Source organism: Oreochromis niloticus, linkage group LG3, assembly GCF_001858045.2.
Source record: "Oreochromis niloticus isolate F11D_XX linkage group LG3, O_niloticus_UMD_NMBU, whole genome shotgun sequence".
NCBI classification, from domain to species: domain Eukaryota; kingdom Metazoa; phylum Chordata; class Actinopteri; order Cichliformes; family Cichlidae; genus Oreochromis; species Oreochromis niloticus.
Genome location: NC_031967.2, coordinates 38,697,908 through 38,725,907, shown reverse-complemented (window position 1 = coordinate 38,725,907; position 28,000 = coordinate 38,697,908). Strand labels below are relative to the sequence as shown.

General features: G+C 39.7%; 2 protein-coding genes and 2 long non-coding RNA genes across 7 annotated transcripts in view; 2 read left to right on the top strand and 2 right to left on the bottom strand.

The window, feature by feature from the left end:
* Positions 1 to 1,724: 1,724 nt before the first annotated feature.
* On the bottom strand, positions 1,725 to 17,489 carry LOC102076653 (uncharacterized). 3 transcript variants are annotated; one of them, XR_001223286.3, is made up of 7 exons: positions 17,275 to 17,489; positions 12,255 to 12,329; positions 10,723 to 10,836; positions 8,075 to 8,178; positions 2,613 to 2,727; positions 2,432 to 2,498; positions 1,725 to 2,303 (listed from the first exon to the last, which is right to left on the bottom strand). It is a non-coding gene; the product is annotated as an uncharacterized LOC102076653 (long non-coding RNA). The 3 variants fall into 3 exon arrangements; XR_267736.4 differs by having other exon boundaries at positions 1,725 to 2,498; positions 17,275 to 17,487; XR_002059809.2 differs by lacking the exons at positions 1,725 to 2,303; positions 2,432 to 2,498; positions 2,613 to 2,727 and having other exon boundaries at positions 7,467 to 8,223; positions 17,275 to 17,486.
* On the top strand, positions 4,052 to 5,094 carry LOC112843150 (uncharacterized). Its single transcript, XR_003215317.1, has 2 exons — positions 4,052 to 4,840; positions 4,943 to 5,094. It is a non-coding gene; the product is annotated as an uncharacterized LOC112843150 (long non-coding RNA).
* A 441-nt stretch (positions 17,490 to 17,930) lies between the features above and the next one.
* Positions 17,931 to 19,654, top strand: LOC102076570 (uncharacterized). Its single transcript, XM_005463128.4, has 2 exons — positions 17,931 to 18,946; positions 19,246 to 19,654. The coding sequence occupies exons 1-2, from the start codon at positions 18,263 to 18,265 to the stop codon at positions 19,390 to 19,392; spliced, it is 831 nt and encodes a 276-aa protein (XP_005463185.1). The 5' UTR covers positions 17,931 to 18,262; the 3' UTR covers positions 19,393 to 19,654.
* A 1,949-nt stretch (positions 19,655 to 21,603) lies between these two features.
* Positions 21,604 to 28,000, bottom strand: part of LOC102076476 (ankyrin repeat domain-containing protein 46) — a 59,883-nt gene continuing 53,486 nt past the window's right edge. For both annotated transcript variants that reach the window (XR_003215294.1, XR_002059807.2), the window contains exons 3-4: positions 27,632 to 27,733; positions 21,604 to 21,841 (exon numbers count right to left, since the gene is read on the bottom strand). The gene's annotated coding sequence lies outside the window, so the exon portion shown is untranslated. The remainder of the gene's footprint in view (positions 21,842 to 27,631; positions 27,734 to 28,000) is intronic.

Sequence of the window (28,000 nt, the reverse complement as noted above, 5' to 3'; positions counted from 1 at the left end):
TTACAGATGGAAACACGTGGTTTGACAAATAAATTACAAAAAGTAAACAAATTATATGAAGCCAGGTTCACCTTCTTTCCCCATTAGATTGAATCCGTTTTATGAACGTCAAACGTATGATTCTACCATTGCCCACACATGAATACCCCTTTTTCAGCCACAGTGCTTCTTGGATTAATTTTAATATTTTTAAACAAATTTATGTTTGTTAAAAAGGAAGCAGACGTTAGTCCACTCACTCCTCGGAATCTACTAATGAAGCAAAGCCTTTCACTCTCCACACAAACATTTTCTAACTTTTACGTCAGCATTTATTGATTTGTTATTTGACACAAATCACTGCATAATTCTTCTCTTTGTATTCTCGCCTACAGACTCTCCCGGTACTTTTTATCAAATCATTTGGCAAACAAAGAGTCAAACGCTCCATCAACGCGTGGATGAATTTGAGTGACGGTGTTGTTACCTCCCCCAAAAGGACCTTTTGTTATTGATAGCGTTTCCGTGTCATTCTGTCTGTGAGCACGACGGCTCGAAAAGTGTTGAATGAATTCCGATCAAACTTTGTAGCGGTGTAGGGTTGGGTCATGTTAATTATCCATCAAAAGTCGGCTTACATCTACCAAAGTGTTCAATGTCAACTTAATGATTCACTGGTTGAAAACTGACGAAACGCTTGATTCTTACAGGATTTGAAATATGTCCCATCATCTGACCATTTAGATTGATCGGAAAGTCAAAATGATAATAACAGAGCTATTTAAATCTGTCTTCTTCTATTGAAAATAAAAAAACCTTTCTGTCAGTGTCATTCATTACTAAAGGTATTTCCCTAAACAATGAAATGAATGCAGTGGCCGCTAATGAATGAATGTTAGACATGTGTGATACACACATTAAAAACTGCAGCATACACTTTCCACTTCTACTGCAGCACAAACTACGTAAAAACATTTAAAATAGCCAAATGAACTGTTTGGAGTTAATGGCCTGAAAGGCCTCAGGTTGAGCCAAGTGAAATGATTTGTACAGGCCAGCGAGAGGTGCTGTTGCACTAAGATCGGCCTCCTGGCTCTGTTTATTAATGAGGGCCTATTATAGAGGGTGGGCCATTTATATGGACACACCCTTGTAAATATCTCATGAAAGAATAAAGTTATGTTGAAACCAAGCACACCATTGTTTTTCTTGTGACATTACCAATCAGTTTGATGTGTCACATGGCCCTCTTCCTATTGAAAAAACAAAAGTTGTATCCAAGATGGCCGACTTCTAAATGGCCACCATGGTCACCACCCATCTTGAGGAGTTTGCCCCCTCACATATACTAATGTGCCACAAACAGGACTTTAATATCACCAACCACTCCCATGTTATTACGGTGTACCCATATAAATGGCCCACCCTACAGCATCAAGGATAAACTCGTTTTTTTAAGTCACTAGATCGAGAGTAAATAATTTCTTTTCGATGTAAAAACTACAGGTTCATGCAGAATGCATGATTTTTAATAACTGTAGCTCTGTCTTGTATAAAACACATACTAATAAACTGATGACAGAACAAAATATAATTTCAGTGATTAAACGGGGAGCGTTATTTTTCAGCTGCTGACGTGTTTTTTAATCTCATGCCGAATAACTCCCCTTCCTCACTATTAAATCACGGTGTTAGCAGCACATTCTTTTTTTATTATTTTTGGTCAAAACTTAGAATTTTTTTTATTTTATTTTATTTTATTTTTAATTTTTCTGCGGGAGGGGGGGGGCAGTTTCTGAATTTATAGTGTATTTTCACTTTAACAGTTTCCCCCATGTTAAGTAATAGATAAACAAATTAACACTTCAAACAAAGAAAAGTTTTTTAAGAAATTGCTATATTCTGATTTCTTATTTTTTGACACTGAAAAAAAGAAACCTAAATGTTTGTTGACTGATGTTTGTTGGCTTTAAAAAAAGTGTGACAATCTACACAAAGTTCACCAAAACCAGGTAAATTAAATTAATCTGTTTTAAGGCACTTTTCATTAAGAAGTCACAAACTATTTTCAGTCAGCATTAAGGACCCCAACACAGATCACCACTTTAAAGACTTTTTATTGCAGTGTAAATATACAAAAAAACCAGCTTTGTGATTCATTTCTGGCACTGGAGCTTCTTCTGGCCATGACTGTAGAGAATATCAGGCTCTGGCTGTTCAGTCAGGTCCAATAGAGGATATGATCTTCACTGATCTTCCATTTGTAAGAGTAGCTCAGGATCAGCAGCTGTTCTGCTTTGCCTCAGTAAATGCTGTCACTCAAACTGTCCAACCAATCAGGGTTTACATCATTACAACCACAGCAGCAGCAGCAGCAGCAGCAGCAGCTACAAATGACCTCTGAGTGTATACAGACTAAACCTGACATTAACATTTCCTCTAACACACTCACCTCTTCAACACTGTGTCACTGCACTGTGGAAAAGGAGACCAGCTGCAGAGCAGAGTGATGGTGAACACTGGAAAAAAGAAAAATACATTTTATCTGTTTAATTTAATCACCGTTCATTCATATTTACACAGGATTTTAGATGTGACATAATATGAGATAAACATTAACAGTGACGGCTGACCTCAGAAAGTCAGACGGGGGACTTTCAATCATCCAGTTGTTCACCATGGTGACTGATTTATGGACCCACAAGTCACAGAAGCACAAAGAGGAGGTCAGGATTCAGAGCGAAACTCCTGCAACACACAAACTTGTGTGAATCTCAAGTGTTTGTCGGAAAACTCAAATGAGGAACAACAATCAGGACCTGATGAAACTGCAAGAATGAAACATGTAAACCAGCTTAGAGCCGAGCTCGGCTTTGGACCAAAACACAAAGCAAGTAGTGAGAACAGCAGATCAGACCTTAATGTGACCCAGTGGGTCATCTGTGATCACAGCTGTATAGTTAAAGAGTGTCAAGAGAGTGTCACTCCTTGTTTCTGCATATTTTGCTTCAGAGCAGCGAGACTAAAGAGTGGTCGTGAGTGATTTCAATCATTAAAAAAACAACAACAACAATAACACACGCGCACACAATTTGTTTTCATTTATGTAGTTGAATCTACATGCCAACCACAATACAACAAAACAAACAAATGCTTCCTCAGAGCCCAAAAATCCACATTATTGCCTTTTAGACTTTTCCAAGAGTGGTGAAAGCATAGACATCGGGGGGTTTTTCCGGAAGTCATCAGTCATAGAGAAAAATGAAAGGGAAGGGAAAATATTTGTTTTAAAAAAAGGAAGCAAATCCTCACTGAATGAGTGCAGCCAACATTTATGTCATGTCAAAATATCTGTATTCCTGAATCAATATTTATCCACACCCCAACCCTTTCCTATTGGTCAAAAAAAAAGTGCCATGTCAACCAATCAAAAAATGATATGGCAAGTTGTTAAGAAACGGGGGGGAAGATTTAGGGGTGACGGCGGTGTTTTGAGATGTGAGAGATTTGCGACGTTTAGCGCAAATCTTGTGTAGTTAGTGTGTAGTGTAGTCAATAGTTTTGTTGTGTGTGACAGAACAATGAGGCGGCTGCTGAGTGTTACAGGTGTTACAGGAGTGATACATCTCCTGTTGTCAGGCCTGCAGGTATCAGGCTGTTGTTCTCCTTTATCTCATAGTGGACAGAAATAAGTTTTTGGAGTGACACAAATAATTTGTGTGGCATCAAATTTGATGCAGAACAGCTGATTGTTCTGTAAATAGTTTGAAATGTTTATTTAAAAAACACCTTGGCTGCATTTAAAAAAAATAGCTGCAAAAAACTGTTGTTTGCCAAACTGAGTTACTTTTTTGAAGAAGTAACTATATAATTAATTGCCCAACATTGGTCATTATATGCTGTATTTTGCAGACAGAGTTACAGGACTCTCTCACAGACCACAGACTCATAATACAAGTCAGAGCTTTATAAAAAAAAAAAAAAAAAAAAAGAAAGAAAGAAAGAAAAAGAAAGTTGTGTTTTCAAAATTGGAGTTCAAGTTATTTTTACTTCCAATAGTGTTAACATACTACACAGGTCAATGACTACATTTTTGTTTTACATTTTCATTGTAAGTGGGCTAAAGCAGTTAATTAAAAGTAGTCTAACATAAATGTAAATGCTGTAATTTGATCCGCCTCCGTTAACGCTGTACTTCCGGGCTCTTTGTAGGCGTGTCATTTCCTCCATCCCCTCTCTTCGACTTACCCGTTAAGAAAAGTAACCACAAAAAAAAATAAAAAAAAAAAAAAAATGCACCGCCCACATCGTGAGTAGCGCACATTATGCTGTGGTATATATGTGCGCTGCTCCGGAGGAAAGAAACACTCTACTCCTTCGTTCTCAGGATGGATCCTTGGAGCTATTTCCCCGTTCTTATTTGTATCAGCCAAGAACTATTTGGAAAGTCGATCCAAGCTCCTAAATCTGGGGTTTCCTTTAAAGTAACTGTGGAAGAAGGTCAATAACCAATAAATCTGTGTCTGCAAGGTGGGAGAAAAAAACGAAGGTTGTAGTTGAGCGCAATTCCCACGAAGAAGAAAGAAACGAAATTAATAGCCGATTCTCTGTGTCACCTGAATGGGTCGGGGATGGAAGATTTGTTTTAACAGTGAAACAGGTTAAGAAAGAAGATCGAGGACGTTGTTTCTGCACCAGTGCTGTGTGAGTCTGCACCATTGACTGTAGAAAACTTTCTACAGTCAATGGTCTGCACAAGAGCACGGAGGAGAAAAGCAAACGAGAGACACCTATCTGAGCAGATAGGTGTGGCACGAAAACGAGAAGAGCAGCGTGGAATTCAGAGCATGTGTATAGCAGAGTAATGGTCATATCTGGACACAGAACCGACACAGAGCTTTTATTAACGTGTGTGTTGCCCCCGGAATTCAGATAATTATCTTATGTTCCCTGTTCTCTGCAGCCGACACAGAAACTCCAGCCGAACATCGACAAGAAACGCGAGTAGCTGTCAGCAGAGGAGGAATTTGGACTGCCAGCCTGATCCCAGTCAGTCCTGTGGAGGAGAAGATTTGAAGTGTCGGCCTTGTGGGCTGGATGCTGGTGAACCACCCAGCGCAGATGCGTTACCTTCATCAGTTGCTGCCACCGGTTAAATATAATACTGCTAGCTGCATATTTTCAGCGTCTAAAACCATATCTCTGAATGTGTTTGAGGATGCAGGAAATGGACTTCATATTAATATGTATTTTATTCCGTTCATTTAATCTTCAAGTTTGCATTTTTTGCAACATTCCGTTAATAAGCCTTTTGTTTATTTAACATTTTATCCAAGTGCATGTATATTTATACAAACTGTGTCACTAAATAAACTATTCAATGAATGTCTGAGTAATTAATAATTACTTTAATAATTCATAATAAATATTCTTCAGTCTACCTGCAGTCCTTCTGTTAACACTATTATTTAGTGCCGCAGTGCTCCATCATGGAGCCTCCGTCCAAATAAGAATTCAACACAAAAAATGAAATCACATCAAACGTTTTTTAAATTAAAAAAAAATAATTTGAATTATTATTTTTTATCTGGGACACATTTGAGTTAATGTTATTATCCAAAGTTTCAAAGATCGCAGTGAGCATTAATATCACCCAATTCATGTTTTAGGTACAAGTTGGTATGTTCGTGTTGCAGCTTCTTGTTTGAGGCCTGCGTGTGGCCCACGGGAGAAAACTCGGCCTCTCTGCAGGAAATCCAATCACTGCTGCAGCTCGAAATAAGTTCATGTAATACAAAATTCTACCCTTACGCATGTATACTGTACTTCAGTTTAAAGTTCCGGTATCTATAATTTGATTCCCCACATTTTAACATAAGTATCTGTATTGTGTTTAACACATTTGAAGGGAGGTATTACTGCGCGCATATTAGTATTCATGTTAGAGCCACGTTAAGAAAAAAAACCCATTATTGATCATTGTGAGAATAAAGTAGAAATTGTATTTCAATTTTTTTTTATTTTTTTTTAATGGAAATGTGCAGATTACCGTTATTGTTTCCAGACAAACTGCCACAGCTCCTATAAAATCCTTGAGCGGATGACTCGATGAAACAAACTGATCAGCTGTCTCATGATACATCATCTTTACTGCACGAGGGCGTAACCATCCATAACCTCGCACCTGTCCATTACCAGCCCTTTCATTTCGTACAAATCCACCATTCACGTTTGTGTTTTTCCGTCTGACCAGCTTTCTGCATCATCTTTATAACGCCCTTATATTTATTACCTAAACGATAAATAACTTCCTTCCTTGTTACTAAAACAGATTCTGAATTTCACTAACTCGGAGGGAACAGCAACAACAACTAATCTCCACATTTCGACTTTAATCTCAAAATGATCAGTGATATATGTTCTAATACTTCGTGGCATTAAACCGGGTTGAGTCTAACAGAGGAAATAAAAACAGAAAAAAGAATCCACAGGGCCTTTTCCAACACACGTCCACGAGTCATGGCTTCGGTACTTTAGAGCATCTAGGAGCGCTACAGAAAAGGAGCGAGCATAAAGGCAGTAACTTTTTCTAAGGGACAGCTAATTTTAAATGAGAAGTCTCTATCAGCTCAACTAACACCGACAAAAAGAGAAAAGAGTGCGAGAGAATTTCACTCAGACGGAGAAAGACAAGGACAGGAGAACAGAGGTTATTTAGATGAGCACTGCTCAGGAGTATTTGATTAACTAGAAACTGAAAGCTTACATTCAAATCCTCATCTTAGTTAAATTCAGATACTGGATCGATATGATGTGATGTTGTGTTCTTTCATATCGCCAAAAGTTTCCAAAACAAACTGAGGTATGTATACTTTGTTATTCAAATACAAGCAGTTACAGGTTAGTCTGGCAAACTGGTGAATTTACAGTAAAGCACCGGTTTAGACTGTTGCACAGTGGAGACGCTGCTCATGGTCAGTGATGAGGCTTAGATCAATTCAACCTTTATGCAGACTGTAGAGTGTCTGGTATAAAGTGTGAACAGTATACAGTCAGTGCAGGGAGTGGATAGTAGCACCTGCAAAATCTCACTTGAACTCTTCACTTTACTCATTTTACTGTTTGTGGAGGCAAAATAAAAAAAAATATTTCCAAGTACAAATTATTATTATCATCATCATCATCATCTTAATAGAGCACAATGTTTCCACAAAAAAAAAAAAGGGGGGGGGGGTGGTGGTGGTGGTAGAAATGTCCCTCAAGAACTACTTTTTACTTTTTTGCTTTCAGTACATTTCAGAGCCTGCACTTTTTCACTTTTACTTGAGTAAAGGAGGTGAATCCTTTCAAGCACTTCAACCTTTATTTTGACTTAAGCTCCATTCAACTTAATGGAGCTTAAACTAAACATCTGCCAAGGACAGAGAGGCAGTAGGACTGTACAAGCAAAAAAGTGGCCCCAACAACCCAGAACAGATTTCAATGAATGAATCTGATACTTTAATAAAATACTGCCAACAGCTTCTTCACATTTCCTCATTTCTGCTGCACAGAATGATCTTCCCTCTGTTACAACAAGTTTACAACAATCAGCCAACAACAGAACAAAGTCTGATAATGAAAATGAGAATAATGCAGGTGCCAAAACATTAAGCTGTCCATATTACAGATAAATTAACAAAGGTAATAATAACGATAACACATTTTGGTCTGTTTGGTTCAAAAGTATGTATGTGACAATCCACACTCATGTTGACTCTTAAAATAAATGTGGCAAATAATAAATTCAAATATTTTTATATATTTTTCTATGAACTAAAGATGACGTCACCCACAGTTTCCTTTGTCCTGTGTTTGTTTTTGCTGTGAAGATCATGCATGAAAAAATGTCTCAGCACAGGCAGGATTTTCAGCTTCCAGCTTTTATTATAAGGAGAACAATCATATTTTCAGCACAGCTGCCTGATTCACAGTCATGACAAAGAGAAAAGGTGAAACAAAGAAGACGTAGCAGCCAGTGCAGAGGGAGAAGACAGCAATGACATCTATCAGCAGGAGCAGCTGCAAGAAGCTGAAGTCCTCCATGAACTCTTACCAGGCGGTAGGAGAGAAACCGTCGGGAGGATCCACAGATAAGGTCTGATGCTCTGCAGTTAACAGCCTGATGTTCAGCACTATTAGAGAGACCTTGGCCTGATTCTGCAGCGTGACCACAAACACACCATCAGAGACACAAAGAACCACCTTCAGGAACAAGAACAACAGTCAGTCCTCTTTTTGTCTCTTTTACAATCCCTGGCTTTCTATGCATAGATAACTTTTCTACCCCCCTGTATGCAGACTGCCGGAACGATAAACGTAGAGGAATTTAACAGGCAGTTTGACACCTTTGATGCTCCACTTCCTGAAGCACAGGAAACTTTTTCTGGCCTTGTAGATTATGATTAAGAAGGCTCCTGCAAGAGCTTCCAGGTGCAGGACACTGGGTCATGATGCACTGACACGCCGTGTGAGAGGCGGCATAAATGCAGCACTGATGTTTATCTTCCCCACTTCATTAAGTTATATTCTTTTACACACAGTTTACTCATAATGGCAGGTATCACAGCATAGATAAGCCAGGTGTATTATCTGTTTACAGTGTTTGTTTTACAAGTGTACTGCAAGAAAGGAGGATGTGAACAGTTTGATGAGGAAGTCTCCTCTAACAGGCTTGATAGAGCTTCTTGAAATATTTATCATTCGCTACAATTGCTGTAACATTGGCAGCTTCATCTGAGGTGTTTCATTCACAAACAGCTTCTTCCCCTGTGGTAGCATCTATTATAACACTACACTTTAATTCAGTGAGCTGACTCATTTTTCACAAAGGTTTGTAACTGCATGACTGGCTGCCTGATTTTATACACCTGTGGAAGTGCATTCAAAGATTATGAGGGTCCTGATCTCTGCTTCATCGACTTCAGTCAACTTTTCTATTAACCCTTTAAAGCCGGTCGGAGCGGGCACGCTCCGTTTTGCGTAACTATTTTTAAATCCCTGTAGAACCGGAACCACGCAAGCTAGCGCAATATTTTTTTTGCATATGAAACAGGAGGAGTTGCACTTACATCTTATGCCATTCACGGAAAATGTAGTTTTTTACTTGTAGGCCTTATAAGCCTTTACTGGTGTTTTTAAAAGTCATGTTTGACTTCATGCTTTTCTGAATAGTTCCTGGGATGCTTAGAACTCAAATTGCACTGATTTAAATTGTTTATTTTGATGCATATGCTGTTTTCTTTGCAAATTTGCATTATAGGATTTTTCCTGCAGTATATAACAATTGGTGTATCTCAAAAATAAAACTACGAAGACACTCAAAATAAATTTCCTGTGGTGGGAAACTATTTTTTTGCAACTTTTTTTTTATTTAAAGTTTTGAGGGATAAACCTCATATTTTTACTTAGAGAAATTTAAATGTTAAAAAAACAAAAAAGATTTTCAATTTTTGGTAGTTTATTTCACTTTTTTGCAATTTATCTAGTTACTATGGACTTAATGCATACATATTATTAAAATTTGGGCTATAACAGTTGTATTGATGTATAGCAACTTGAAATGCTCCCAAAAATGGCTCTATAGCATAGAGCAGGGCGATATGACCAAAAATATTTATCACAATACACATTTGAAAATTTGCGATAACGATATAACTGACGATATAATTGACACTAGACAAAATATCTTACAACTCCACAACTTTATTAGTGCAAAAAACCCCATCAATGTATTTTCACTTTTTTATGTGCATTAAAGTTATATAAAAATTAACAGTGCAAATGCAAATTCCTTGCTGACAGTTTAACCAAAAGGCATTTCCAGTGGAAACTGGCCGACATATCCTCAGCATAACCATGTATAATATCCACAAAACTTAAAAAAAGGTTATACACACACAATACGGTAATATTATGTTGAAGCACAGTACGTATCAATCTGCGAGGCTCCTGCCTACGATAGCCGTAATGCTCCGATAATCCATCAAGCGGTGTGGCTTCGTAGCTTAGCAAAGTCGTACTAAAACATTTGACAGATTTTTGAGCGCCGTGTATCACATAAAATCGTTTCGAGGTCAGTAAACACAACCAGAATTCATACATAAGGCACACGGGATTATAAGGGGCACTGACGATTTTCAGAAAAATCAAAGGATTGATTTTAAGTTTGCCGTATTTTCCCAAAAACATGGTAATAACGACGGCCCGCTAGCATGCTCTACCAAAAATAGTGCTTTGTTGTGTATCTGATGGACGAAAGCTAAACCAGTTCCACACCACTGAAGTTGCAGCATTTTTACAAACCAGTTCTGGTTCATCCGTTTCATTCAACGATCTGCTTTCGCTCTTCTCATTCTGCGTCGCCGCCATGTGCATATGTAAACATAGGCACTGTGCAGGTGCGTTTTACCCATATTCTATCGCGATATTTCATTTTCCTATCGTTGCCCAACATTACACCGGTATTACCGTGATTCGGTATGATATGGCACAGCTATACTACAGCATGTAAAAATATAAAGTAAGCTTTGGCGGACTTGGTTCTGTGGTAGGTCTTAAAGGGTTAAAGAGGGAAAAGTTCTTCAGTTGGTCTCATCCACCTGATACATTGTAAGAAAAACACCAATACATGATACCAGATTTAACAGCCTGCTAACTTTTAACAACCCCAACAAAATATAAACATTAACAGTGACGACTGACCTCAGAAAGTCAAATCAGGGACCTCAGTCATCCAGCTGGTTGCCATGATGACCAAGTCATGGAGTCAGAAACCACTGAAGCAGAGGGAGGTTGTCAGGGTTCAGAGTGAAGCTCCTACAGCAAACAAACATGTGAATCAAAAAGTGTTTAATGCTTTTCAGGGTGAAGCACGAACAGGACCTGGGGTCCGTTCTTCGTACCTCGCTAAGTAAGTTAGCCGGATTTGAATGTTGACGGTTTCGCGTGATCTTGGATCGTTCGGTTCTCCGAAGCTCATCCGGGACTTGCTGTCATAGCAACAGATCCGTAAGCGTAAACCTGCTCGGGAGCAGGCTTACTTTATGTAAACAGGATTAGATCTCGGCCACTCAGGTATGTCCGCTGCAGTTATATGAAAGCAAGAGCGATATTTCTCCACTGTTTTTCCATAAATAAATATTATCAATGTAACTAAAGATAATGCAGTATTTGATTCTTTTATTGATTTCATACAGATACATACAGGTCATTTCCTAAAAAAGGGGAAATGTACCATTAATCATTCTATTTCATGTATTTGATTAATGTAATTCATATTTTAGAGTAGTAATAGTAAAACACTTCGTGTAATCAAGATGAGAGACCACGGCTATAAAAGCGAAGGTGGATTTGGGAAGTCTGTTGCAGCCATGTCCTGTCCGTTTGTACGCGAGCAACCCATTGCGGAAGGTGCAAGATTGACAAGGAGAGTTTTCAGAATTCAGCGTATATTGCGGGATAGACAGGATCCTTTAGCTCAGCGCGACGGTGTGCTCATAGAGAGATATCGATTCTCCCGTGAGGGTATTATTGACTTAACCAACTTGTTGGATCCCTATGTTAAGAGTTCCACTCACCGTAGTCGGGCATTAACAACTGCACAAACTGTGTGCATTGCCTTGTGTTTCTTTGCGAGTGGCACGTTTCTGTACGCTGTTGTTCCCATGTTCTAGTGGGTCCTGTTGTCGCTCTAATGTGAAAGAGGATATAATGTAATATAATATAATATGATATACTATAATATAATATAATATGATATAATGTAATATAATATAATAAATTACTTACGAGTTTAATTTGTCAGCAACTTTCTGCCAGCCCTCTCTCCTTGCTTTTGCAGCCTTTGCAGTGTTCCCCTGCGTTTTAATTAAACTCTGAAACTCCTGAAATCCCTCAATCAAGAGTTCTTGGTCTGCTGCCGTGAAATACTGAGCGCGCTCCTCCGACATCTTCGCCGACCAATCACAGGGTTGCCGATCAATGTTTCTACTATCAATGCGTAGCCCCTTTTAAGCCACCCAGTGATCTCACATTACTTCATCCAGCTATACTAATCGTCAACAACAGGTGTGTTCGGAGAACCGGATTAGCGAGCTCAAAGTTAGCACGATGATTTGATCTTGGATGTGTCATTTGATCTTGGATGTAGTAAGCGAGGTACGAAGAACGGACCCCTGATGCTGTGAAAACTACATCAATGAAACACACGTCCGTTTCTCAGCAGCCAAACAAACCTGGTCATCCACACAATCCTCAGCCTCCATCACCCACACGGCTGGAGATGAAGATGAGCATCATCATCACATCACCTGCAGAAAGGGAGAGAGGGAGCAGACATGTGAACCAGCTTAGAGCCGACCTCAGCCTAAAACAACACAAACACATAAAACGAGGCGTGAGAACAACAGACCAGCTTTGACTGCATAATGTCTTTGTTTGAAGTGCTAAGTGCATACAAGCTCCACAGATATCAGTGTTAGCATGCTTGCTTTCATCTGCCTGAAGGGGGGGGGGGGGGAATTGTGTTATAGTCACTGAAATCTGTCATAAGAAGTACAATATCTGTACAATGTTGTTGTCCAATATCTACAGATATTGTAGTCCCCATACAAGTTAATTTACCAGCATTGTTGTACAGACAGCAGAAATGGGATGGAAATGTATCTGTACATATCCATCCCATTTCATTTGTCCTACCCCTGTTAAAAAAAATCCAAACTATCCTACTACTGTCCAGACATCTGATTTAAACTTGGAGGGTGTTTTCCTGATTGTTGTACAGATAACACTGACTGCTAGGGCTGTGCGATATGACCAAAATCTCATATCCCCATATAAGACATCTATTGTCCGATAACGATATAAATCACAAAATTTAACATTTTCTGTAAATTCTGTGAATCTCGGGCAGCTCGACTTGCGTGAAGTGTTTCCAGCTGGGCATAGTGTACCTGGAGTCGTCTGTTTTAATGGCCGCCGTTTTCTTTGTATTTATTACACAACGTGCTGCGGGGAAAAGCCTGTTCTAACGTTTGAGTCTAAGGGGGGTTTTTTTAGCACCTGATGGCTCTTTTTGGCACACTCTGCACACCCTTTCACATGATTCAGTTTATTTTGAACAGTCTCAACAAGATCTTGAGCTTTATTGTGAAAGGTTTATGTGGAAACGAAACCAGCGGACACGCAATGGTTTTACTGTCTTTGTTGCTAAAAACAGGCGCTTGTCCATCCGTAGTGTGGTTATATTAAATATAAGAGAAAGAGAGAACTTTAGGAAATTAATATAGCCACTACAATCACCATCAAAACCATGAAAAAATATTGCCGTAAACAGTTTATCTTGCGACACCACGAAACAAATGATAGCGTAAAATGAAATGATAGACATTTTTTTATATTATCATCCGATACATATTGTTATATCGAACAGCCCTACCGACTGCTGCCTTACATATTCCAAACTTGAACATTACATGATTGTCACAGGACAGCACAGGAATGCAGTATGACTACAAACACACAATTATAGTGACACATACACATTTTATTTTTATTTTTTTAAACAGAGCCATGAAGGTTTGGATTTTTTCCTGTAATAATAGACTACTCACGTTATCTTTATCTAATATTTAAATTAGAAAGAGCTCAGTCAGAGCAGAGAGTAACAAACACTTTTATTCTCAAGTGTCTAAAATGTTTTATGTGGCTTTGATTTGAAATGAAATTTAAATAAAAGCAGCTCAGAGCCAGTTCTGTTGACTTATACTAAACGTTACCACAAGTGCAGGAAATATTATTCAGGGCTTAACTTGAACCAGCTGCTCTCTTATTTGATAGACTTCACTAAATTTACATACATTATGATCCATATAACTCAGCAAAGTAAAATTTTACATTTTTACTATAAACATTACTGTAAGTACAAAGGGCTTACTTAGAGCTGGGCGATAAAACGATAACGATATGTATTGCGAAATAACTTTTTCTCGATAGAAAAATTAAACTATTGCGATAGACCTCATCTCTCTTGTCCTCTTAAAAATAAAAAAGAACAGCCAATCCAAATTAAGTAGCGCAGAGCCGAACCAATCACAGCCGCAGAGTCACGTCACGTGACTTGTTACGTACAGCACAAGCGCACATGTGTATTTGTTTTTGCAGCCGTGCAGCCCGGGTAATGAAGGAAAGGAGTTTGCCGACTAGAGAAAAATCAACCGAGAGCGTGAGCGAAGGTTACCGAAGAAAAAACAGATGATGGTTCCAATGCCGGAGAGCTTGTCGAACGGAAGGGCCACAGAAGTTCCGTAGTGTGAAGGTATTTCGGCTATTTCAAGTCTGACAAAAAACAGAGTAGCGCGCACTGTAAATTGTGCCGAAAGCAAGTCTGGAAATACAATAAAGCGGTGCATGCTCAATCTCTGACTGAAAGCGCTAATTCGTCATTCGGCTTTTGTCAGACTAAAGTAACTGTTAAAACTGTTTGAAAAGCTAAGCTATACAACAAGGAGAGATTGAGAATTTCCTTTTAGTTCTCAGTTTATTTGACATTGACAAAAGTTAGTTAATTTTGTCTGTTCTTCTGTAAAACGACCTAAGATTTATTTTTAGAATTAATATTTTGTTTCTAAGTGGAATTGACAATTTAGTCTGTTTTGTTTTTTCTGTTTTGAAACTTAAACGCTTTAGCAGCTGCCTTTTGTGTAGTTTGCAATATTTGCCTTTATTTATCTGAAACTGAAGTCTCATGTTCCTTAAGTACATCTACCCTGTTGAACTTATTATGGGAAATAAATATTTTAATTAAAACAAGCTGCTGATTATTTCACATTTTACTTGTGAGCAACGGCACATTTAAATCTTACAAATATAGTTATTTGGCTTATATCGTGATATATATCGTTATCGCCTGAAATGAAAAAAACATATCGTGATATGAAAAAAATCTTATATTGTCCAGCTCTAGGCTTACTTGAAATTTGATTTTTAATTTGAGTATTTTTGAGCCCTCATAACTTCATTAGTGTGGGACAGACCAACACATGAAACTAATTAGAGTTTCATGTAATAGATAATAGATAAATAATTCATTAAAAAACACTTTAAAAGTTGATTAAAAAAACAAGTTTGGATGAACATTAAAGGCTCACATCATCATGCAGGCAGCTGGCTGGTCAAACCTACCCAGCAAACATGGGATTTGTCCATGCATAACTGTGTTTATCTGCTCGTCTGAATCACCCCCATTTGCCACACTGCTGCTGATTAGCCTGCTCCTCTCTCTCTGTGAGGATGTCACATGACAGAAGAAAAACGTGCCCCACACACTTCTGTGGACAGCTCCTTTAACCTGCTCAACAGTGTTTGCATGAACCACAATTTGAACTCTTTGACCTCATTAGCTGTCCCCGTGCCTCCTCTCGCTCTCTGCCCTCCACTTTCTTGAAAATAAAAGAGGGTACAACTTGACTCAGGGGGGGGGAAAGCCATTATTTTGTCAGATGAAAATGTAGAGTGGCTATTATTTCTATCTCATCACCTGTTATATGAATACAGACTTGCTGGAATGTGCGTCAACACCAAACCTCATGCTAACAATCCTGTACAAGGATCCCTCCATCTGTCAGTCAGTCTCACAAGTTAAATGTCAGCTGAAGCAGGGCTGTTCATGTGTCGATATATATCAGATGATGATATGAAATCATCTTTTGTTTGTTTCATACACTGTTTCCGGCAATATTTTTTCATCATTTATGATGGTCACCGTAGTGACTATATTAATTTCTGAAAGTTCTGTCTTTCTCTTATATTTAAAATAACCACACTATGGACGGACAAACCACAGTTTTGAGGCGTCGGTTTATTACCAGTAAAACCATCTTGTGGCTCTGCTTGTTTATTTTCCACTTAAACCTTTCACAATAAAGCTCAAGATCCTGTTGAGACTTTTCAAAATAAACTGAAATGATGAAAAAATACATTCTTAAACATCAAATTTCAGAATCACTATCAAACAAATTACCTCAAATAAAAACATGACTATATAACTATAAATATAACTATAAATGGCGCTTACAGTCACAGTCACCACATGGATGCAGGCACAGCGAATACCCGCATGGCCAGTGAAGATGAGGCAGAACCAAGTAAATCCAAGCAGAAAGACCAGTCAAAACAAGTCGAGGACCTTATTCCTAAACAAGGGGCTACCTCCATAGCATGGACATGGTTTGGTTATGAAAAGTCTGACGTGGACCAGAAATCTGTTCTACGCAAATTATGTTGCAAACCGATCCCCACCACAGACTCAAGCACAGCAAACCTCGTCGACCACCTACACAAGAATCACCTCAAAGAGTATGGAGAGAGTTTATGGATGAAAAGCAAAAATGAGCTGTCAAGTTTCATGCATCGGTCAAAGCACTCACCTCCAGGTACACGACGGCCAGCTGAAAACACGTCATGCACGTCGAGTTGGATGAGTTTTATTTTATCGCACAGCCCTAAGCTGAAGCTCAACGGACTTATTCAGTGGAGGAGTGACACTAAATCAAAGTAAATGTGAAAGAGGATGACTTCAAACACTGAAAGCCACTTTAGTTACACACCTCTGTGTGACTTATTCCCTCTGTCAATACTGACGGTCCTTAAATGTCACACAGTAACAGCCTTATCCAGTATAAATCCAAATAAATTCATACTACACTGGGAATGTTTCATGGAGTCATTCCTAAAAAACATCCAAACATCATCAGTTCAAACAACTGTACAACAGAGGTTCAGCCTCACTATATACTTTACAAAGATGCCACACCCTAAAGGAAAAAGGGACACGGAAGGTGGCGTTTAGTCTCGTGGTTTCTATCTCTAAAACTCTAAAACAAAGTTACACTGGCCTTTTGTGGTGTCGGGGTCAGACAAAAAGATGTAACTGGAAGTAATTTAAACATATTTCCACTCTCAGAAAGCGTGTGGCAGAAAAGAAACCAGCAGACTCTGTTTAGAAATGCCGAAGAGGCCTGTGTATGCTAGGCTTGGTAGCCTTGCTAATATGCGGGACAATAGTCCTAGTCTGGTCAAAGTAGCACAGTTAGCACGTGTCTCATTAGCTCAAAATTATCTTAACTGTTATAATAACCAAGTGGATGAGCCAAAAACTCAACATTTCCTGGATATATCTCACAAACCCTGAAGGTTTTAGTCAGTGAGAGCAAAGCTAACGACCAACGAAAATGGCTGATAGCTCAGAAAGCTCACCTAGAGTCTGAAGACCTCTCAAATCCCAAACTGTAGGTAAGAAACTGACCAGGATCTTTTCCATGTCTTTAAATGGTTTTCCTGAAAAGACTGTGAGGTTATAATCCGTTTATTTGACTTGCTTCTTCCGCTGCTCGACACCAGCCGACAAGAACCAGAAAAGCTGCAAGTACATGGCTTCAGCAGTGGCATCTACTTCCGGTACTTTTATCTTAAAAGTACTCTGTAACAATGAAAAACTATAAATGTACAGTAAAATGTAGTTGATACACATGTGTATCTAATATTACTCTACTTAGTGTAATATAATATAATATAATATAATATAATATAATATAATATAATATAATATAATATAAAAAATCCCACGCGTGGGACTAATAAAGGTTATCTTATCTTATAATAGATTTGTTTTATTTTCACCCTGTCAGTTACAGTTGCTATGATTTTGCTCTTGCACTCCTATCCGGTCTTTAAGTCTGATGTCATAAACCATGTCTGGGCCCAACCTCCGCTGCAGGTCCCTAAGTCAAAGATCACTGCAGTATCACTGAGAGTTAAAAACTGTCTAAATTCTTTCGTCTTGAATAAAATATTCAGCGTTGCTGCTTTACCAGGTGTAACAATTAAGTTTAACATCCAGGCATCCATGAAAACAGAATTATTAAATTCAACGGAGTTAGAAGTTTGCAGGAAGTTAGTTCGCTAGTTTCCACCTAAACATAATATACCATGTTCTGACTGAGAGATTTCTGAAAAAATGAAAACGTACAGCTCTTCTATCACTTCCATCATAAATGATAGTTTGGGCCCGAGATTAAGCGCGAGATTTCACGTCATCATTAGAGAAAGCTGACACCGGGTCATTTGCATACTAACAGTGATTGGATGTTGGACGTCCCTCCTGCCCCAGCGTAGAGCCCCCTCCGTTACACATCTAGAAATCGAGCATCGAGACCTATTATGTTTCATCCAGCACTCTGGAAGAATGAGGCTTCTTCTCCTGCTCGTATTTGTGTCCTTCATCTTCGCCGGTTGCAGTCAGGGACTGATACCACATGTGAGAGTTATTTTAGGAGACGCATTTACGCTTCCAGAAAACTGTCAGACCGATGAACAGGGTGATCTGTACCGGCTTGATCTTTACGGGACCCCCGAGGTGAAGGTGGCTGCCCACAAGCAAGGCCTGTGGACACCGACCGAGGTTTACCGAGAACGCATCGGTAAAAACTCGTCGGTCGTGTTTAATCCCGCAGTTTATACCGATACTGGGGTTTATGAGCTACGATGCGGCGATCGGAGGGTGGATGTTCAGGTCAAAGTTGTCATGTCCTCTGAAAGATGCGTCAGCGAGGGAGACGCGGTGAGCCTGCCCTGCTACTTTTCAACTACAGGGAAAGCGCGTTGGTCTGTGCGGTGGGAGAAAAACGGAGAAGAGGTGCTTAAGCGGAATTCCTGGGAAGTCACCGGGGCTGCTGAGGGCAGACTGTCGCTGTCCCCGGATTGGGTCTCACACGGAAACTTTTCTTTAACCTTGAAGCAAGCTCAGAAAGACGATCAGGGGGATTACTTCTGCTACATCCAAGATGAAGTCGTGATTGCTGTGAGGCTGACGGTCACCGGCCAGAGGAGCCTGGATCAGAGCAGCAGCACCCGTCCTCCGTTTGTGCCTGTGAGTATTCAGGGATGTCACATGTACGACCCCAGGGCACACGACTTTGGGAAATGTGGAAATGTCACAAGAAGGCAGCGTACAGAGGGGTAGCTGAGGTTGCACTTACTGAAGTGCGTTACCTCAGACTGGTTTGCCTCTTTCATCTGTTTTTATGCAACATATCCTGGTAATTAATAGATTAATAGAATGTAATAGAAAGTACAGATATTTGTGTGAAAATGTAATCAAAGTAAGAAGTTATCAGAATAAAATTCTCGTCTAAATCTGAGTGCATTTCTGTTGTTTTATCTCTGCAGCCGACACCGAGAGCCTGTGAAGAAAGTAGAATTCTGCCTGCGGTAATCATTACAGCCGTGGTGTGTTTGCCTGTCGGCCTTTTGATTGGCTGGTTAATGACATCATGCTGCCCCAGAGGTGCCTCATACAGACGGTCGACCAAATGAAGCCTAGATGGACCATGAGAACCTCTCCTCTTCCTCCTCCTCTTCAGCACATCTGCCAGCAGCTGCCTCTCCTTAACAATGCCAGCTTTTATGAACGCGCTTTAGTGTTTAGTGTGCACTTTAATAATACCGACGTTTTTATAGTCACAAATGATAACAATGACCATTCACATATTTTAGATTAAAACTTAATTTGATCTGTTTCATTGTTAAAATCTATGCCTATATTTGTATATATATATTTTCTAAATAAACTGTCTACTTCCTGTCTGAGTGAGGATGTTTGATGTTTTCAAAAAAGTGCCTCCAGTCCACATACAGACCTCCTGTTTAATTATCCCCTTTATTTATCCAGGTAAAAATCTCATTGAGATTCAAATCTCAGTTTCAACAGAGACCACCTGTACTATCATGGGCTTCAGTTTATGTTAAAGGTTCATCTTTCCAAGCAGAAGCGTAAAAAGATCGATCGATAGATAGATCGATCAAAACCACACTGGTACTTACCAAAGAGACACTGCAGCAGCTGCACGGTTTCAAGTTCTTAATAGAGTTCCCTCATGACAATATTAATCCATCTTATTTCTGATTATAGTACAGAAAACTGTGAAACATGTCTTAAAACTGTGTTTATTGTATTGACAGTTATAGTTACACACAAACATCCATTTTTTAAAATTTATTTATTTACGTAGTTTTTTTTTTTTTTTACACAGAGCCATATAGGTTTGGATTTTTTCCCGTAATAATAAACTACCGGTGTTATATTTGTCTAGTATTTAAATTTAGTGATCGGAAACAAATAACAAACATACAAAAATAAAAATAAAAATCACAAATGAGTCAAACACTTTTTCACACCACTGAACAGTAAGACCGACAAAGAAGCAGCTTCAGTAACCAGAAGAACTGAAAGGATCAGAGTTCTGATGTTCTGCATCAGTCTGAGTCTTCCAGATATTACTAACCTCTCTTAACTGTTAGCTAGTAAAAAAACAAAAAAGCTTTATTTGGAATTTTATTTTGCTGTTTTAAATCTGCCAAATGTGCAGTTAGCGTTACATCTCTCACAAACTCACATCCAGAATCTTCACAACAAAAACAAAATGTAAACCAGTGTTAAAAAGGAACTCTGACTTTTTCTGCTTGAGGTCTTTAATATGCTGATTTAGCTCTGCTATTCTACTGATCTGGCTCCAGACTGGCACCGATCTTTTCCTCCTCTTTTTTGTCATCTCCCAGATCCAGAATAAAAACTCTGATCAGGAATCATGTTTATCTTGCTGTCGGGTTCACAGATGAGCAGGGGAGGTTCTCACCGTGGATGCGACCGAAAAATCTGCAGCAGCTGTGCGATGCAGTCACGTCAAAATGGAGCAAAGCCTCTGAGGAATGTTTCCAGCACCTTGTTGAATCAGTGTCATGAAGAGCTGAGGCAGATTTGAAAAGTAAAAGGTGTCCAACCTGGTACTAGCAAGGTGTACCTAATAAAGTGGCAGCAAAGCGACTAAATACTGTGAAATAAAATATTATTACGCACTTAAAAAAAATGTGATAATTACAGATGGGAAACAAATCTTTTTAAACATAGAAAAAATCATTTTCCTCACAGTGGTTTGATCCATTCCCGAAATCTTTTACTTCCCAAAGATGAACATCAGTTAGAGGAAGTGACAGGCGCTGTTCTTTGCTTCTAACTCTCAGACTGAGACATCTACAGCTGAAACCAGACTTCATTATTTTTTACCTCTATTACATCACAGCCGACCATCATTTAGTTACAGTCAGAAACTTGTTGTCATGTTTATGGAGGGAGGTCTGTCCACAATATAATCATTACAGCACCATCAGTTTTACAATACTCAGATGGTTTGGCTTCATATTCATATATACATTTTCTAAAGTTACAACTGACTGGTTCTTGTCTGTGTTACTGTCCTAAAAATCTATATGTATCTATAGATATATAGATATATATAGATTTAATCCTATAAAGCCCCTGAACACGTGTTTTGTTTTGGGGGTTTTTTTGTATTTGAGGCGCTTCCACCGGTGCGTGGCTTTTAAAAAAAAAAATCAGCCAAAAGAGGGCGCTTTTCCACAGGAAAAGTGCTGCACAAATAATTAATCTGTGTCTAAATACTGATTAATTTTCTTGTGATTTACCAGCTGTTTGGGCTGGACCAACTTTTCAGTTAGAGGGGAAAGTTCTTCAGTTGGTCTCATTCTCCTGATATATTAGAGGAGCAACACCAATACATGATACCAGTTACAAGAGCCTGCTCATTTTTATCACAACGGAATATAAACATCAACAGTGAATTAACAGTGAAGACTGTGACAGTGAAATCAGGGACTCCAATCATCCAGATGGTCGCCATGGTGACCAAGTTATGGAGGCAGAAGCCACTGAAGCAGAAGGAGGAGGTCAGGATTCAGAGTGAAGCTCCTGCAGCAAACAAACATGTGAATGTAAAGAGTTTGATGGCTTTATAGGAAATCTTCTTGTTTTTTGTCAAGTTACTAACACTGACCTATGAATCATTCAGGTGGCTAACTCCTGACTGAACTGTGTTCACATGACAAATTACCTGGAAGTGAACTGATTTAAAACTGTTTCTTTAGGCACTTTGTTAGCAGAAGCCTGTCAAAAAATAAAAAAATATTGCCAGTCACCTGTTTGGAACAAGCCAAACTGGAAATGGGAGGAACACACTGAGGTATGCCAAAATTGTACAACAGCCTCATTTGAGCATGACAATGATCCCAAACACACTGCCAGTGCAGTAAAATCATACCTGGATAGAAAAACACACAGTGGAACACTTTCATTCATGGATTGGCCTCCCCAGATCCTGGGACTCAACATGTGGGATCATCTAAAGCAGGGATGTCAAACTCAAACACACAGTGGGCCAAAATTCAAAACTGGAACAAAGTCGCGGGCTAACATTAATATTTATTGAAAAAAAAATCTTCCTCCAGATTTAAGAATGAATCTCTTCTTATGGACTCAAACAAGTTTTGCTGAAAAACTGAATATGGAACAAGCAAAGCTTAATACTAAACAATATACATATTAGCTGTATAATACCAGCAGGCCAGCTCTAATAATAATTTGGTATGGCTTCGCGGGCCAAATGTAATTAGGTTGCGGGCCAGAGTTTGACACCTATGATCTAAAGGCAGAAACATCCAAAAAGCTTTGACTGTTCATCAAGAAGCAAACTCTGTTTTTCTCTTATATACTTTGTTTCTATGTGTGTTTGCACATGTTTCAATAAATCACTGCACCTATTTCCCCTTTTCTTGCCAAAATATAAAGAAATGAGCAGTAACATGAGAGTTCTGCACAGAATTGTTCTGTTAGGATATTTTTAAGCCATGAATTTGTTAATCCTACTTCTCCATTGTTTAATATAAGAACTGGTTGGCTGCTGTGCTGAGATAAATGGGAAGCTGTGTAAACCATTTTTAAACAAATTTTCCACATCTAACAACAATAACAACATTATAAATTACTAGAATGAACATGGGTAACAGACCACAGCAGAAAGATTTACTGCTGCAGAAGCCTCGAGAAAAATGGAGACGAGTCACACACAAGATCTCAGCAAGATCAGACCCAAAACTGGCCACAAGTTCCTGAAGGAGGACAAGGCCCTGACTGATAAAGTAATTCATGCTCCCATACACCTGTTCACACAGCGTACAGAGAGGGGTGTCCACCCACTGCAGATGTGCTCCAGTGCAGTCCTCCAAAATCACCACTGCATACCACTGGACACAGAAGACTGTTGAATGCTGATTGGTTGGGAGTAGAAAAGGGAGCAACAGCGGAGTTCACCAGGAACAGAGAACTACAAACTGCATAAGTGCCCCACAGCTGTGATATGAGTGTTATGTATGAGTGTTAATATACCTGCTGCCTCCTAAGCCACAGCAAATGTCAAAATAACATACCTTCCACAAGACAACAGTCACCCACACTACAGGATGTAGACTTTACCATAAACCACCCTGAAACACACACACAGCACTTCTTTACATCACCCTTTGTGTGTCCCTATCTGATAAAAGCTTAAACAGAACACAGATAACACACAGACAAACAGCCCTACTTTAACCTTTTTATGGAAACAGACACCAACCACATAACCACAGCCTGTCTTTTGAAACATAAGAGAAACATGTGTTATGTTAAACTGTTAAACATAAGACACAGGCAAAAGGAAGTAACTGTAATTAAGAAACTAGGGGAAAAAAACTTTTCAGTGGTGTTGAGTGAACTATGTTGGCTCCGGTCACCAGTAATGTGCTGAGTGAACACTTTACTGGTGTTTGTCATGTCAAAATGTTTGCTGTGGAAAAAATGTCTGTGCTGATAAAACAACTTGTGGGCTGATGATCTGAGGCTGTACTGTTTGTGGAGGACAGAACGATAAAACTTCACATTAAATAAGCAGCATGGGCTTTTGGTTTGGAGCCAAAGGTTCAACACAATGTTCCAGCTGATCTGACAGGGTCAGTGTCTTTAGGCACTTTAGCCACACACTTCTCTGTGTGAACCTCTGTGAGCACCATTAGTCCTGCTATATCAGCCTTAGGATCAAAAAGGCAGCGTAAGCTATAGCAATTTATACTTCACTGTGTGCCCAGACTAAACACAAACATAAACCTGGGCAGACCCAGGGCATGAAGTTTAAATGGTGTATATAGTGTATTCTCTAAGAGACGTCACAGTGGGACAGAAGTTTCACCTGAACAGAGACATTTTACTTCCAAAGAGATTTTGCTTTTTTCTTTCTTTTCTTTTTTTTTTTTTTAAACTCTGGGTGCATTTACATGAGAATTTTAAGCTTTTTGATTGAACAAATGCTCAGAAATAAAAGGTCAATCCACAGATTTCAGTTAAATAAAGTAACACACACTCAACACCTTTCATTTATCCTGACCAGCTGCATTCACATGTCATCAAAGTTCCCCTTTAATCCTGGTCAGTGTTTGTTATCAGACAGTGGACAGAAAATGTCTGTTAGCTTTGATCATATCACAGTGATTCATGCAAACTCTGTGGCATTCATGGAGCTTCATCCTGATATTCAGATGCACATATACAGGAAAACCTGAAGAGCAGACTGCAGCTCTCTGTTTTTCAGAGAAAGTCACAGATTTGGAAGATGTTTATTAGGAGTTGGTGGGGTTTCTCTGGTGTGCTGTCATGGGTTTGCTTCCTTTTGCAGCACAGGTAGGCGGGGCGGTGTGTCATGGGATGCTGGCACACCAGCGGTACATCAGATGTCATTTTGATGGAGCGTTATTTAGGAGCAGTGCGACAGACGTCTGGTGTCCGAATATTGTCGCCTCCCTGAGTGGTAACGTGTTTGTTAATCTCCGTGGTGTGCACTACGGCCAACCCATGTTTTGGATACTTGTTTTCCTGTATCCTTAGCCGGATCCATCACCCGGCTGCCTGTCAGATGCTGGTGAAGCCGTATTTCCAGGATCACTACAGAGATCAGTCTCATCTTTACCTCCACATCTCGGAGATTCTTGCCCGAGCCTGTACTGCCAGTGTGACAAGAGAGCTCTCCAACTCTCCCCATGTTTATTACCGCTTCTTACTGATTGTTTGGTATCTTCCCCTAAAACTTTTTCTTTTTTCTCGTAGATCCACCGTGCGTGCGCTGATTTCACGTTCACTCCGAGTGCGTGTCAGCTCCCTTCCCTGGTTTTATTTATCACTGTACACAATCTCCCACCCTGTGTAAATAATCCAGACATTGCAAATAAAGAGCACTTTCTGCATTCCCTGCGTTTCTGTGTGTTCTGCCATAGAGTCCGCTCGTTCAGCCTAACAATGTTGGCATTTTTTGATAATATGAAAATAAGCAAAAACCCCAAGCAAACCTTCTCTGAGCCCACACCCACCACAGACATCATTCACATGACGGTGTGAACATTTGAGCAGCACAAGTCAAAATGACCATAAAAAAGCTGTCCTGTAATTACTGGGATTGAGACCAAGCTTTATTTCATACGACTGTGACTGCAACTCACTTATTCACAGAAAGGCAACAAATAGTTTGAGCATTATTGATGTGTCTTGATGCATGCTCAATCATCAATCTACTGCTTACTATCATAGCCAAGTGGCTAAAAAACGTAAACAGAACCCCTAAAGTTGATTCTGTTCATCTGGACGTAGCGTTTTGTGGGAGAAACGTTTCGTCACTCGTCCAAGTGACTTCTTCAGTCTCAGCTGACTGCAGGTTTCCCCAAACCTTATAAACAGTACATTTGCATAATGACTGAAACCAGCCCACTGAAGGAACAATGGGCTGTGAGGTCAGTTCCTTAATCATAATTATGCAAATTCTCATGACCATTGATCAACAACCACTGACTAAAACCCACTGATCAACCGTCGTTAGTACTGGAGCACAAACTGGGTGTCATTAGGACGCTACAACACAGAGCGAACACCATCCCCACAGGCAAAGCAGCCAGGGAGGCAGAAGAAGTAAATGTGGTTATCCCAGCTGGACTTTTGTCAGAGCTGGAAAGACACCTAAAGAAAGCTCCAGCCGATCCAGGAGAAAAGGACAAGTGCTGCCTAAGCGAAAACCTGTAGTGATCCCGTATGGGTCAGGAGTATCGGAGCAGTTGAGCTGCATTTTTTCTAAACACCGGGTCTCTGTGGCTTATAAAACCCCAAAATACGCTGCGCCAAAAACTGGTCCACCCCAAGGATCGGGTCCCCCCGACACAAACAGAGTAACATAGTGTACGCTGTTAAGTACCAGGAGGATTGCCAGGATTTATACATCGGGGAAACCAAACAACCTCTAGCGAAGCGGATGGCACAACACAGAAGAGCAACCTCGTCAGGCCAGGACTCTGCAGTCTATTTACACCTACAGGCCAGTGGACACTTTTTCAATGATGAGGATGTACACATCCTGAACAAGGGAGCCACCAGCGACCAAGCTGAGTATTTCACAGACATCTAAAAACATTTAATTTCATCTTAATCAACTAATTATTCGCCTTCAATCACTCATTTCTGCTCTGTCACACCTACAACAACAATCCTCCCACCACTCCCAACTCAACATCAAATGAATATAATCCTCTACAGTCCAAACTAACCAGTCCATCAGATATAACTACTCTTATACCTGACAGCTGTCATTCCCAGTGCAAATCTAAGCACCTTTATCACAGCCACCTCCACCTCAGCCTCCCATCAGCAGATACAGCTCATCTCACAGTTACTGTGTGACACCTGTTATCTCTATCTGAGCTTTAAGGTTTTGTCCCAGCAGCTGATGAAAGGATGATCTCTACACCAACATTAGACAGATGGAGCTACAGCCTCACACAATCAGACAGCAATTCAACAGTATGTGGTCAGAGAGGCTTGATTAGGTGCTGACAGACCAATAAATAAAATATTCTGCAGTTTGTGTCTGCTTTGCTCCCTCAGGTCCTGAAGATGAATCTGACTGGATAAATGTGAGTTTGTGTCTGCGGCTGAAGCTCAGAGGACTCGTTCAGAGCAGCAGAGACAGTAAATCTTAGAGCTACTTATCTACAGGATGTGCTTCTATTGGCTCAGCTTATCAGTAGATGCGCTCAGACAGTCCATTACATTAATTTCAACACATTACACGTTCATTACCCTGCATTTAGTAAGATATAAGCAGAGAAATGAAACCTGGTCTTCCTCTCTTGCATGTCAGTAGTAAGTAGTGCTAAAATGAATATCACTGTTACACAGAGCGTCCACATGTGCACACACAGGCCTGTGATAGTCAAAGTGTCAGTGTGCTGGCAGGTACAGGAGAATCTGTAGGTGGCACAAATCCCCTGAGGTAAAAGTTGTAGAACAGCTGATCAGCCCTGAAACAGCTGAATCACCAGAGCCAACACAATCTATTCCACCTTCAATGCATGAACGCATGTCCTTATTTTTTCTGTCCAAATTCTTTCTGTAATTACCAATGTCATTATGGTATCACTTTTTGTGTTTGGTTTTCAGAAGTCTGAGGTTATTCTTGAAAGGATACAAGAGTGTGCACCTAGAAGTGCTCCTGTGGTCACAGTGACCTGCCATGTTGTGGTTAGTTGTAGATGTTTGCTGTGTGCCATAGTTGTGAGCTTTTTGTTTGTTTGTTCGCTTTGTTTGTTTTTCAATTTAAAAATGAAAATAAATCTTATTAAAAAAAAAACACACCTGATCATCCACACCATCCTCAGCCTCCACCTCTGCTGCTGCTCCACCCACACAGCTGGAGATGAAGATGAGCAGCATCATTGTCTCAGCTGAATACAGCACCTGCAGAGAGGGAGCAGCAGAGTTATGATGAGTCTTAACGAGGCTCCTGCCAGCCTTCATATTAACCAAGAGTTTGACCGTCATCATCATCTGGAGTTAGAGCTGGATTCAGTGCACTGAGCTCCAGGAGGACTTTGGACCATGTGATCAGCTGACCTGAGGTTTCTTTCTGTTTTTGTTGATTTTACAAACTTAATTAAAAATTCCCACAAGCTACTTTGTTCATTACTGTAGAAAAATAGAGCCTTTTGAAATTAGATGACACCC